General features: G+C 41.8%; 1 protein-coding gene across 1 annotated transcript in view; it reads right to left on the reverse strand.

Annotated features, from left to right (window-relative positions):
- The window catches only part of GRIK3 (glutamate ionotropic receptor kainate type subunit 3), a 379,534-nt gene that overhangs the window by 94,947 nt on the left and 269,948 nt on the right, over positions 1 to 14,639 (reverse strand). Inside the window, exon 9 of the mRNA XM_069972662.1 lies at positions 100 to 213. Coding sequence (XP_069828763.1) covers positions 100 to 213 — 114 coding nt within the window. The remainder of the gene's footprint in view (positions 1 to 99; positions 214 to 14,639) is intronic.

Raw genomic sequence — 14,639 nt, forward strand, 5'->3', positions numbered from 1 at the left:
TCGATTCTTTGTTGTTTTCTAGGCAAACCAATTCTATCACTGCTATTAGTTCAAAAATAAAATAAAAATAACAATAGGGTTAAAAACTATCAATCTTACCAGCACTGTGGTGACGATGAGCGTTCGGTTTGTCAACGATTCACTGATGTTCGGTCCTCGTCCTTTAGCAACTTCAGTGATGTTTAATCCTTCATTGGGGTTCCATGTTCCCACCTAGAAAGGTGTAACAGGTATACATATTATAAGTTTTTGAAATCTTGTTAAATATCTGACTTTTACATGGAACATTCCTTTCAATGACTCTCGGGGACTTTTTATTTGTCATTCTATTTAATATCTTCCTCAAAGCAGTTATACGGGTAGAAGGAACAGAGGTCCTAAAATGTGAAAGGTAAGGATTTCAGTGTTCAAACATTTACTACCTATCCCATCGATAAGTGAAAAGTGTAGTGGGAAAATCCAATTAAAGTGACTCTAGCACTAACCTTGCACATATCAAATTTTTACATATGGGCAAATAAAAAAATTCAAGAGATATGCTAATGACCTTGTCTAATGCGCTGGAGGTGTGCCCAGCACCCCTACAGAAACCATTTTCCTGCACACTTCTGATGCCGCCTGATGAATATGCATGTGACTGGGAGCAACGACACTGATTCGGACTCTTGCATATTCTTTAGGCTCCATATGTGCAAGTTTATTATAAGATTCACCTAGATTGTCTGGCAAGCAAAACATGGCTGAAGCTTTCTTCTTTCCGGCACTCACATGCTGAGGTTCCATGCCTCGGAAGTAAGCCTTTTGAGATTTGGGTGGGGGGGGCGGTGGCGATTCCCAGTCACGATCATCAATATTGCAGTGACACTGTACAGTTATTGGACAGTGGGTGTAGGCATGTTTCACCCGCATAAAATAATCGCAACTTAGTCCTGCCCCCAATATCTCTTAAGGGAGGAAGCGAACGTTTTGGTGCCAGTGAGTAGAAGACTTTAGCCATCTTCTGCTCACCGGACAACCCCTTTAAGGACTTGAGTAGATGCTTCATAATTTAAAAATCAAGCATCACCAGAACTGTTGATGTTTGATTTTCAACACTTTCATTTAAGTTTGTTCAATTTTTGTTGAGAATATAATGAAAAAGCAAACACGGATCAGTCCGCTGGGGGACAAGTTTTTAATACATAAATATAAAAGTGTAAAATTTTATGACACATACAAATGAAAAGAAAATTGTAGAGGATTTCCCGAGGCAACATTAAATAGGTATAATACAGCACATTATTTTAGTCCGCCAGCAGCAACCAGAAGGTTGGAATAGGTTGGGGGTTCAAGAATGTGGCAATGGAAGGCTAATATGAACAATATGAGCATGCACTGTAGTGGTTGCTAAATCAAGCAAATGTAAAGTATTTTAATAACAGTGATCACAATGATGTGCACAATAAAACAAGTGTAATGATCCAAGAAAGCCAGATAAGTATACCCTATAAGCTATTTCAAGGTAGCAAGACCTAAATCTCAAATGATGCGTTATTAGGGCTATTTGGTCATCAAGATATTTACAAATCTGCAATTTTCTCTAAAATATCTACACAGCCTGCTTTCTTAAAGCCTTATCTTAAACTTTTTTTCTTTAGATTTGTTGTAAGCAACATACGACCAGAGTATATAGGCAGGAAAGACATGACAGTGAGCCCTAGCTCTATGCCCTCCAACTGTCCTTACCTACTTGCCCTTCCCACGCCATATTGTACGCTAAGACGAGACAGCGTATTGCACGTTAAGATGAGACAACATATTCCCACGCCATATTGCACACTAAGACGAGATAACGTGTTGCACGCTAAGAAGAGATAACATATTCCTACGCCATATTGCACTCTAAGACGAGACAACGTATTCCTACGCCATATTGCACGCTAAGACAAACAAACAAACACTAAAGAATGGACGTACAGAAATGGGTCAGAGAACCAAGGGGCCAATACAGTAGAGTCAGCAGAGAAATGGGAAGTCAGAGAAGAGTAAGATAGAAGTCAGAAGATCCAAAATAGCAATCCAGGTAAATGTCAGCCAAATCCAAAAACGACTCATAGCAAGCATTGAGCAGAGGCCAGAGGTATTCTTATTTGATGTCAGAGTCCTGGTCAGGGTGTCATTGGACCAGTCCTCTGACATCCAGACCACACAAACTTGTAAGGAAGGAATATGAGTGGTGAAGGAACTGCTTAACTACACAACTAGATTAACCATCTGTAGCCCAGAACAAAGTCAGCTGGAAGAATAGAGGGGTGAGGTGGAATCCAATTAACACAGCAAAAAGTAATATAGAGCAGTGTTCAGACTAGCTCAAGATAAAATATAAAATATGTACAGAATAACAGTCAACAGTGCAGCCTCTGCCATACTTTATGGACAGAGGCTGGAATTGAAGCGTGGATGTAACATTTGTAGTGTGATGTGTACTGTCAAGTACACAGTTCCATTTATGACTGATGTGTGTGGAAGAAAAAAAAAAAAACCTTGAGCTTTAACAGCCAAGTCCAAGTTAAGGGAGAAAATGCTGACACATAAGGAAATCTGTGGAGCTGACATTGTGTAGACACGTCTTGGCAACAAAAAGGATGGGCAAGTGATATTAGGAAACCATTAGAACCTCAGAAAGATGGTCCTTATACTAGCAATGGCCTCTCTTGGCCTCTTTCTAGTTCTACAAACTGGGCTTACAGGATCCACCAGGATGTTGGATCAGCTGATCATCTGATGGCTACAATTTGGAGGGGCTTGTTTGTCATGTAAAAAATAGAGATGAGCGAACGGCGCCACCCAAACCCAGATTCATTCCAAACTTTTTGCTCCGGTATCTCCTGGTGGCTCTCTGGTCCCGTTCTGACATCTTCTCTCCCGTCCTAATCAGCCTATGATTGGCTGAGCGGGCCTTCACAGTAGGCCGGCACCGGAGAAGAAGGACTCAGAGGGAGCGTGGACATGTAAATATAAGGAGCAGCAGGTGTTTAGCTGTTTTAATGCGATTTAGAACTTTACATTAAAGGTGAAAGCAGTGCAGGAGCAGAGAAAAGCAACGCCATGTCAGTGCCGTGTATACAGCTTCTTCTCCTGGTCTATAACCATAGGTAGGATTCCTAGATGCTATACCTGATGCTCCATCTGTGGCATCAGGTATGACATTCAGGAAAGCTATTTACAGCTATAGGAAAGCAGAGAAGCAGAGCGCAAGCAGCTTTAAAAAATGTGCCCACAGCTCAAACTATATTGCATAATGCTTAAAATTTTAAAAAGAAAAAGATGATGTTTAAGAGAACAGAATTAACTGCAAGTTGGTTCGCCTGTTTCTGAACAAGTCTGGAGTAGTGATGAGCCAATAGTATTCGATCAAATTTGTGCTATTCAATTGCGTTCGAATACTCGAACGATATCGCAGTAAAAATTTGATTCGCCCTCCCACCCCTTCTGGTGTTTTTTTCCAGCCAATAAACATGCATGGGGGGGGGGGGGAGGACAGACACTAGGAATAGGCAGGACTTAAAAAGAAAAACCCTCTAACTGTGATTGGCAGGCTAAACTACGTCACCTCCTGAATATAAGAATAGTGGATTTAAAGCGTAACTGTCATATCAGGGTCATTTTTCTGAAAACATTAAATATCAATAGTACAAGCGATTTTAAGAAACTCTGTAATAGGTTTTATGTACTAAAAGAGTTTCCTTCTGTACTGAAAAAGCAATCTCCCAGCCTCCCCCCTCATATCAGATGAAGCAGGATTTCTGTCTCCATTATGTGGCTATGGAGAGGAGAAGGGCTGTTAGGAGTGAGTGAGCACGGAGCAGTCCTGCACAGCACAACACCCTGCAATCTTCTCTCAGTAAGTTCATAGATAAGCACTGACCTTTCTGACACCTGAATTTAGCGTTTTAGGTGCCCAGAGAGTCTACAAACAGCTGACCTGCATGTCACCTCTTCCTGCTCCCTCATCCCCCTCAGCCCCTCCCCCCTTCATAGGCTTACAATGGAGAGAGCAGAGCCCGTCTTCACTGGCTAGTCCGTAATGAAGACATGTTTGCCTGATAATGCACAGATAAGAAGTCAGGGGGGGAGGCTGGGAGATTGCTTCTTGAGTACAGAAGGAGGCTTTTTTGGCTGATAAAACCTATTACAGAGTTTCTTAAAATCGCTTAGACTACTGATTTCTGCAATAAAAAAAAACATGACAGTTACGCTTTAAGATTTGTGTCAATTGCTGGTTGGAGCTAGAGAGGGACAGGCTGTATTCCAGGGAGAGAGAGCTTTTAGGTGAAGCTAGGTAGGGAGGGACCCCCAAAAGCCCTTGTTAGGGCTGAAAGTATAAAATCCATATATTTAGAAGCTGTTGTGAGACAGGCAGTGTGTTCAGACATCTACAGGGATAATACCTGTTATCTTGCTACTACTGATTTGCACAGTTTGCATCCTGTAAAGGCGTTGACCAGCCCTTTAATTTTATTATTTTAAAAAACAATTATATATCCGGTATACGGCTGTATACTGTGAGTGTGGGATAATACGTGTTATCTTGCTACTACTGATGTATAGTTAGCATTAATTTTACGTAAAATTTTTGTTTTGTTACAACAGCATTCCAGAGGTGTTAGCATCATTTCCTGAGGTTTCATTGTGCACTTGGTGACCTCCTAGTGGTCGAATATTGATTTCCAGGTCCCAAGTATTTTTCTCCCATAGACAATGATGGGATTCGATATTTGTTTGAATATACGATTATCGGGAGCTATTTGAATTGAATTTCGAATAATCGAGTATTTCACTATTCACTCATCTCTAGTCTGGAGCAGAACCTCGCTCACAGAGAGTCTCTGTCAAACATGCTTGAACACTTATGAGTAAACACTTATGAGTACTCATTAAATATCATTCTGACTAGGAAACACAGACGTCCATGTATAGTTCACCTTGTATTTGTAGAAAGAATACAACACTTACTGCTACTGAATAAAAGAAACTACAGAAATACCACCCACGAGTGTCATCACCTCATATAACGTACAATGAGAAAAAATGAATCACAGCGGCTTAAAGAATAAATACTCCAGATGAGAATGCATGAATCAGATCTGTAGATCTGTGTAAGCATCAGCTACAGGGTTTATAATGCTATTTTGTTTGCATTATTTGACATTTATTAGTGAGCCCTTCCGAGCTTTGGTAATATGTTCAGGTATGGGTTAAAGACAAGTCTCCATAGAAGCTCATCCAGTTTATTGTAGGATTACCTATTGACTGAGAGATGCACCTGCATATCCCTGTTATGGATACTCGTGTTGACTCAACAAACAGATTACGAGAACAGCATGTCTTGGAAAAACAGCAACCAATGTACTATATCAATTACCATAAATTGTGTTCTGCTGTTCAATAAAGAATGATTGAAAAAAGAAACGGGTAAACACTAGAGATGAGCGAACCTGCCGGATTTCTGGTTCGTACGAACCAGAAATCTCGGCGGCTGACTCCCGCTGTCTGCCGGCTCCATGCAGCGGATACAGCCTAAGGAACGCCTGGAAAACTGGGATTCAGCCTATGCCATAGGCCGTATCCCAGTTTTCTAGGCGTTCCTTACGCTGTATCCGCTGCACGGAGCCGGCAGACAGCGGGAGTCAGATGCCGAGATTTCTGGTTCGCACGAACCAGAAATTCCGGCAGGTTCGCTCACCTCTAGTAAACACATGGCATAGAAGAAGGCTAGAAACTATTTTCCAATGTTTGTTTCTGGAGTGTTTTATCTTTTAAAGGGGTTGGCCATTGTGTAGTAAAATAGTTCAGTGTACAGTATTAGTAAGTGTACTCACTGTATAAACTGACAGCAGCTCCCTGTCTATCTCATAGAGCTAAAATCAGACTCCCCTAATCCAGGCTGTGCTGCCCTGCTCTGTAGCGAGTCTGTCCATAAGATGTCTGACATGGAGCAGCATGTGACCATGCCCTGCCCCCCAGTGTCCACCACTGAACCTGTATATGCCTATGGAGGACAGTGGGGTGGGGTATGGTCACATGCTCCTTTTTGTCATCCATCTTATGGACAGACTCGCCACAGAGCAGGACATCACAGCCTGGAGGAGGGGAGTCTGATTTTAGCTCTATGAGGTACACAGGGAGCTGCAGTCAGTATATACAGTGAGAATACTTACTAATGCTGTACACTGAGCAATTTTAAGTGGCCAACCCCTTTAAGGATACTGTACCTGCCTTTTCTGGTGACTGTTCAAAATAAGTCATCTTGAGCAATAGTATTTCTGGCCATTATTAGTGTTGAGCACACCTGTCAAACGGTTTGGGTTCAGCAACGTGCTCCGAACCTGAAAGATCGCAATTTGATTCCCCATGGCCGCCACCCTAGGGAGTCCTCAAAAACATAGATACAGCCATAGGGAAGCATCCAACTACCCACATGTGGGGATTCAAATGCCGAAAATGAGAAAATTACCAAACCTGAACAGTTTGACTGGTCTGCTCAACTGTAGTCACTATGACTTGTATTTTGTATTTTTTGCCAGTTTACCCCTCTACAAAATTTTTTTATTTTTCCCTGAACTGAGATCTAGTGATGAGCGAACATATTCGTAAATATTTGTATGTTTATACGAGCATGGCGCTAATTGTTTGTGTTTGCCGATCACGAACAATTTGATGATGAAAATGGTTACAATGAACATTTTCAAAAACACATTCAAACTTACGAATGTAGGATCAACCACCCTGCAACCATTGCTGGAAGAACACAAGCAGGTGGTGGCACTGTGGTGGTCTAAGGAATGTTTTTGATGCACTCTTTGCACTCACTCACCCATGTGGGAGACACTTAATGGATTTGGATATGAATCCATCCTTACAGATTATGCTTTTGTCCAGAAGTGAAACGTTGAGTACTACTAAGCACATCAGGACAGGTGTGGTGCTGTTTTTGGTAGAAAAAAATCTATGTTTGTAATATATGCAATTCTGAATAACCCAACCCCACTTTTTTACAGTTATCCATTTCAGATACCCCACCGAAAAGTACTGTGCTGTTCTATTGATGCTTGCCTATCCCTGTCCATGGGCATAGTCTACAGTATCCATAGACCAACATATTGTATAAGGACATGTTTACATGGCGTAAGACACCAGCAATTCTGTGACCTTGCCGGGTCACAGAACGGCCGGTGTCCGAGAAGATCATCCCGCCCAATACAGCAGTATCGGCCAGATGATCTTCATTTCTGATTAATTGGGATGCGGGCGCATCCATGTGCGCCCGCATCCCAATTCCCCACTGCACAAAATGGAGCGTGTGGCTGGTGAACTGACAGGTTCTTTGCGGCCGCTATTCAATGAATAGCGGCCACAGAAAACTGACATGTCAATTTTTTGCACGGCACTAGCAATCCTGGCCAGAGCGTATACTATGTATATACACCCTGTCCGGGATTCCCCCTAACTGCACTGCACATAGCTTGTGTATTAATCACAGCCGTTGTTGCACATCGGCAACAATGGCCGTTATGAATATAAAATTTACATTGTGTGAACATGACCTAATGCTGTAACTTCTCATTGATGTTATCTTTAGAGGCTCTTTGGCTTACATAACCTGCTGGGAAAGAGATCTGGGTTCCATCGTAGTAGACACACAATGGAGTCAAATCTGAAAAAGTATGGCCGTATACTTTACATATAAATGTTTCATCTTACACTAGCAGTGTGTTATATCCTGATTATTCATCCGCAATTTCATTTATTCCCTAATGTCTATTTCGCACCCCACACAGGGGCGATTACTATATAGGGACTATGTGAAAGAAAATTCCGCAAAGGGTGTTATCTACCCCAAGGCCTCCCCTGTATAAATGACCCAAAGGCTGGGTTCACACTATGTATATTTGAGGCTGTATTTGGTCCTCATGTCAGGTCCTCATAGCAACCAAAACCAGGAGTGGATTGAAAACACAGAAAGGATCTGTTCACACAATGTTGAAATTGAGTGGATGGCCGCCATATAACAGTAAATAACGGCCATTATTTCAATACCACAGCCGTTGTTTTAAAATAACAGCAAATATTTGCCATTAAATGACGGCCATCCACTCAATTACAACATTATGTGAACAGAGCCTTTCTGTGTTTTCAATCCACTCCTGGTTTTGGTTGCTATACAGCCTCACAAATACAGCCTCAAATATACATAGTGTGAACCCAGCCTAAGTAAACTGAAATTCTGAACCTTTAAGATATTCCAAAAAATGTTACCCCTAGACACTGCACACCTATTACCCTTGCAGACCCCCAAACTATACAATTTAATTGTTCTGCTTCAGTCAAGTTTACACAGCAATTGCTTTGCCAACAACTGTACACCCCCCTTCTATTGCCTCCCCTGGGATCACATATACGCACTTTGCCTCCTACTTCCATTCACTTACTTCTGATCTGAGCGGCTCTTCAATCAGTTATTGTTACTGACAATATTCCGATACATTACAAAATGTTAATTGTTCTTGTCCTGTTATTGATTATACATGCCTCACATTTAAAATACGTCATTTGACCCATTATATTTTGAGACTGTGCTTTCTAAGGATTGACTGTCCGCTTGCTGCTTGATAAATCCCACGTCTTGACAGGTGACATTGTAACAAGAAAATCAATTTTGCTCACTTCATCTGCCAGTGGTTTAAAGGGAATCTGTCAGCTGCAGTTCAAGCTCCAAGTGGCTGACATTGTTAGATAGATGTTAGATCAAGGAGACATATGGTACCTTTTATATATCCAGCTGTGCTTCGGAAATATAGAATAATGCTTTTATTCTTCTGAGTAAAGTATCAAAGAGGCTTTCTCAAGCTTATGTAGCTTGCGAAATGTCAATGAACGTCCATCCAGCAAGGTCAAGGCTGGAAGAGGAGTAGAGACACATTCCAACTTGCCGCACTTCAAGAGCTTGGGAATACTTCTTTGACTCTTAGCACCTGAGCCGATTCTGGGGTCTCTGCTGCCTGAGGCAAACCTCAGGCGGGCGCCTCCTCACTAGCACCTGAACACATCCCCCCCCCCGCAGCAAGCCTAGAACCCCACGACTGCCCCCTCCCCCCTGAAATCCCGATGGCTGCAGGGCTGCTGTCATTTTTGTTAAGTGAAACTTAACAAAGGAATTCCAGGTCATCTGTGCACGGAGAAGGCATCAATCATTGGATTGACAGATGCACTGAGCCGTGACACTCTGTACTGATTAAGACTTCCTGTAATTATTCTCTTTTTTTCAACCAGCACAAGAATAAAAAGCTGCCTTCAGGAGACTGGACCTGGATACAAGTAAGTATAGCTGTTATATAGATGTCTTCAGGGGCCTGGACCTGGATACAGTAAGTATAGCTGTTATATAGCAGCCTTCAGGAGACTGGACCTGGATACAGTAAGTATAGCTGTTATATAGCAGCCTTCAGGAGACTGAACCCGGATACAGGTAAGAATAGCTTTGTTATAAAGCATAACTTAAAAAAAATAAATAAATAAATATATATATATATATATATATATATATATATATATATATATAAATGTAAATTCCAAACTTCCTTTATTTCACATCACCTGCTGATTTAAATTTTAAAAGTTATAAGGTGCACTTTAAAAGCATTTTTTATGTTTCGGAGGCACAGATGGATATACTTAAGTGGCCATTTGTCTCTTTGACCTAACAACTACCCAAAAGTGTCAGAAGTATGGCTGAGAATGGCTGAGTGTGAGTGCAGGCACATTATAGCAGCAGTGTGTATAGCTGAGGGTGAGTGCAGGCACATTATTACAAAGGTGTGAATGGCTGAGTGTAGGTGAAGGCGCATTATAACAGAAATGGAGAGGATGAAAAACACAAGGGCTGACAGAGACTGCAGGGAGCATGCAGGAATGAGTAAGGTATATGTGGGCACATTAATGCAGCACTCTGTCTGGAGAGAGAGGAGTTACAGCTATGAAGAGATTATCATCCACAGGTCTGTCCTCAGATGCAAGCCCCAGCCTGAAGTGGATCTGCTATGATTTGGAAGGTGAGGGAGACTTTCTGGGTCAGATGACAGTGCTGTGGACGACCATGCTATACAGGCCATGCCCCTCCCCCACTCCCCTCCTATCCAGTAAAGGGAGCTCTTAAACCAAAGCGACGCTCATAAACTGTGAGCTCTTCTTGCGAAACGTTCTCAATCCAAGTTACTCTTAAACCAAGGTACCACTGTATTTAAATTACATGTACTTAATCATCCTTTATAGAAAATATGGAGTGGTTGATAAGAAACATTATTAATGTAAATGTATTAATAAAAGACAAAAGGAGTCTTGGAATAACTTTGTAAAATGTCAAAAATTATAATATCTTTGGTAAAATTTGCTCCGTTAAAATTATTTGAATAAAAGTATTACAGCTCCTAACAGTATGTCTATTTTAGAGAGAAGACCGTCATCGTACCAAAGAATGGCTAGACGACTAGGTCAGGGCTGGTTGAGGCACAAACCATGATTTATGATGCTATATTCAAGAGTAGAATCAGTGACAGCAACCCTAATAAGATGGGGACCGTAGGGACGTCTTCTGCAGAAAGGTTAGCCATGCATGCAAAACCTGGAGAAAGACGATTCTCTCGCCTTTTTGTCCCTACAGATACTGCACATTTCATTAAAACTTCTCAGCATCAAGAAAAATCAATCGCAAATGACTTCTTGCACAGAAGTCTGTAGACATGAAGCATCATGGGAGATCAAAACTCTTCAGTGTAAAAAGACTGCTCTGTCACAAGCTCTCGATAAATCAGTCCTCCAAACTCTAAGATGCCTACCTGCCTTTCAGAGAGCTCAGGTCCATTGCTCACATGCTGTGAAGCCACAACTTTAATCTGCAGTTTCACATGAAAGACTTGGAGTAAATACTAGGAAGTGACTTTGTGGCTTGTGAGATAAGCACTTTATAAAAAGAAAAAAGTTCTAGCAACTCGACTTTGCTTTCACCAGTAAGTACAGATTCAAGTAGTTTTAACATGGTTCCTTTCAATGAATTTCTTCCTGTAAATAGGTTTCATTTAAGTGAATACCATTTCTTACACATGATTTGGTATTCTAGGAATAAATCTAGCCATACAAACAAAATAAAAGTATGCAAAGACTTGACAATTTTACTAAAATGGGTTGGATGATGTTTCTACGTCGCCAGGGCTGCGGTGAACATGTCAGTGATACATACTTACCTGTACCGCTCCGCTGGAGCTACCAGGTTTGGGCCACCCACTCTCCTCTGCTGTCAGTGATTCCAAAATATTCCGTGACGTCCCGCCCCCACTGAAAATGGAAGCTCAGCATTGACTCTGTACTGTCTACATTGAGCTTCTATTTACGGAGGGAGTGGCACATGACCAGAAGTTGTGGAATCGATGGCAGCAGCGAAGAGGGGGGAAGCCCGGGACTTGGTAGCTGTGGCAGAGTGGTACAGGTAAGTATACATCACTGACATGTTCCCCACAGCCCTGGCAGCATAAGTAAATACTACTCAACTGAGAGAATAAATAGACATGGCCGCACAACCCAATCTTATGACTGACCATCTGTTTCTCAGCAACATTTCAGAAGTTAGTTAAATTTTGAGACCTAAGCCACACCACGTCAAGGTTCCTGATAAAAATGGTGCAGCCCCACGCAGCGACCACCAACCATGACAACAACTGCACCACGGGAGGAAACAGACCAGTTGACTAGAAGCTCCAGTGCTGTCAGACAGAGCCCCCCTGGGCTCTGAGCCAAACTACCCCCAGACACAGTGCCACCACAGCAATGGCCGCCACAATGGAGACTGACACCACAAAAAACAAGGAGAAACTTACTTGGTCTCACTGGCTGAGAGTTCAAGGTATGAGGTTTTTTTTCCCCATCGGCTTCTCCTTGTTTTTTTTGTGGTGTTAGTCTACATTTTGGCGGCCATTGTTGTGGCGGCACTGTTGCACTAAGAAAAATCCAAACCCAACAATTGACATTTACCTCCTGGCATCCAGAGAAGTTGGTTGCTGTCCTAGGGCTGCCAAGAAAACATGGATACAGCCTAAATCTATATGTATGTTTTCCAGGACTCCCAAGGGCGGCATCTAACCTTTTTTATGAAGAGGGGAATTAAACCCTGAGTGTTTGTGTTCTGAAAAGTTGTCAAACCCGGACAGAGATTGGAAGTTTGCTTAACACTACCATAGTGTTCATCAGGAGCTGTAAAGAAAAAGTCTGTGCTTTAGTCTCCCCTAGTAGCAGTTGTAGGTAAACCCTTTAGCTATGTTGGGAAGCAGCTCAGTGCTGGCTATCAGTCCACTGTAGAAGTCTCTTGGCCTGCCTTCATGAAAGGTATACTCCTAGTGCCCTTTTAATCTCCTTTGTTAGGTCAATGGCCCTACAGGCAAGCTATTACATACAGACTCTCTCAGTTATTACATGATCTGGCAGGGAATTTATAGTGGTGTAGGGAAAATAAATGCTTAGTGGTTATTTCACTTTGGAGATAACAGAAGAGTCCTAGAGGAGAAACCTCAAAGCTTACATTTTACACAGGGCAGATAGAGAAATAGGAAGTTATGGTTATAACGCTCCCTAAGGGTATGTTCACACTGAGGAAAGGGTGAGTATTCAGCGAGGAAATTTTCTGCTTGAAATTCCTCGCCTATTCAGCTCTGGCAAAATAGTAGCAGAATTTGAGCGGAAGTCGAGCAGAATGCAAGCGGAATTCAAGCAAAACTTAAGCCCCCATTGACTCCTAAAAGATTCCTCTAGCAGAATCCACCCAAAGAATTTACATGTCAATTCTTTGGGCGAAAAGTGGATCTGTGGCAGAGATTCTGCTTGGAAAGTGTAATCAACAGAGCGGAAATTCTATTAAACACAATGGGACATTGCTCTGTTCATATTTTACGGGAGGAATTTCAAGCTGAAATTAAGAGCGGATTCTGCTTTAATTCCTCACCTATACCTCACCTATTCCTCAGTGTGCACATACCCTTAGGGTGGGTTCACACTAAGGAATCCGCACGGATAAGTTCTGGTGGATTTGGTGGCTTGTACCCACTCACGGCAGCGCGCATCTCCGCCCGTCCCATAGACACTATTCTATGGATGGGCGAATTTTGCTGTCTGCTGAAAGAATTGACATGTCAGTTCTTTTGGTGGAAGGCAGAATTTGCCCAGCCATAGAATGGTGTCTATGGGACGACGATGAGCACAGCTGTGAGCGGGTACGAGGGATCAAAACCACTGGAACTTATCAGCGCGAGTTCCATAGTGTGAACCCACCCTTATTTAGTATTGTATATGTGTTTTAGCTGTGGCTTGTGCCTAAAACGATCTTCACAGACATCAGGTAAAGGATTTTAAAGTAAGGAGCACAGCTGTGAAGAAATTGGATGTCTTAGATTACCTGCAGATTACATCAACTACACCGTCTCGCAATGATCGCTCTATCTGTTTACTAAAAAACACTTCGGGTAATTGCCCTTTAACTCTGTAGATCAACTCTTATTTACACCAGTGTTCAACTATTAGCCTAAGTCTTCATAAAGAAGCAGATTTGATTTTCCTCCGCTATATGATACCACTCTGCAAGATGCTGTATACCAGTGGGAACTCTAACATACAAGAATAGCATGCAATTTCAATCAGAGAGACTATTCCTGGCCCTCAATTGCAGCAAAGAATAGTCACTTCCATCCAATCAACATGTAAATTAATTCAATAAACATTGCTAACTTTTTCCCAAGGGGTCCAACGCTCATATTACCTCTCTATAAAAAGATGTATCACCCAAAAATGTCACCTGCATGCTCCTTTAAAGATATATCAATTAGAGATTTTTTTTGTCTTTATAATATAAACCACCTATATTATTAGAAGGCAAAATGACATCTAAACAACATATGTGGCGGTAAACAGCTATACAATGAATTATGCAGTATGTATTATTAGTATGTATCCAGGTGAACTTTAAAGAGGCACTGTCCCTTTTTATACTCTTTATTTATTTTAAGTTTTCATATTAAGTTTTCTATGTTTAACTCAACATTAAACATATGGCCACTGTGTCTCTCTCATCACTGTGCAAATATACAGCTGATGTGTGTCGCATTGTATGGTCAGCTCTCCTGTCACACAGCACCAAAACATCTGGAGCCACACAGTGACATTATACTGACTATACTGTTGCATTAAAAAGAGCATTGTCTCCTGGTAAGCTGCAGAGCTGATAATATATTTAGTAAAAGTTAATAATATAACTATCCTGATTTTCCTCAGTTGATCTACAACCTGCATGATGGACAGGTGTATTTCCTTGTGTGAGCGGCAAAGGACGGGAACTTCCTGTGTTTGGTCTCTTTTTTTGAACAAAGGAAAGACCAAATATCATCATGGAGGGAGTATGGATACAGTGAGTTTCCCAGAACTCATTTATTAAAGCAGATTATATGGACAATGTGTTTCTAGGGTCTTATAACACCATCTGCATCAGGTTCTCTAGTGTCAAGGAGGCAGGGCCTATAATTTCCTGGGCCCCATCCCTGCTACACCTCACTGTGCTGTATCCA

This window comes from Dendropsophus ebraccatus, chromosome 5 (genome assembly GCF_027789765.1).
Source record: "Dendropsophus ebraccatus isolate aDenEbr1 chromosome 5, aDenEbr1.pat, whole genome shotgun sequence".
Lineage (NCBI taxonomy): Eukaryota > Metazoa > Chordata > Amphibia > Anura > Hylidae > Dendropsophus > Dendropsophus ebraccatus.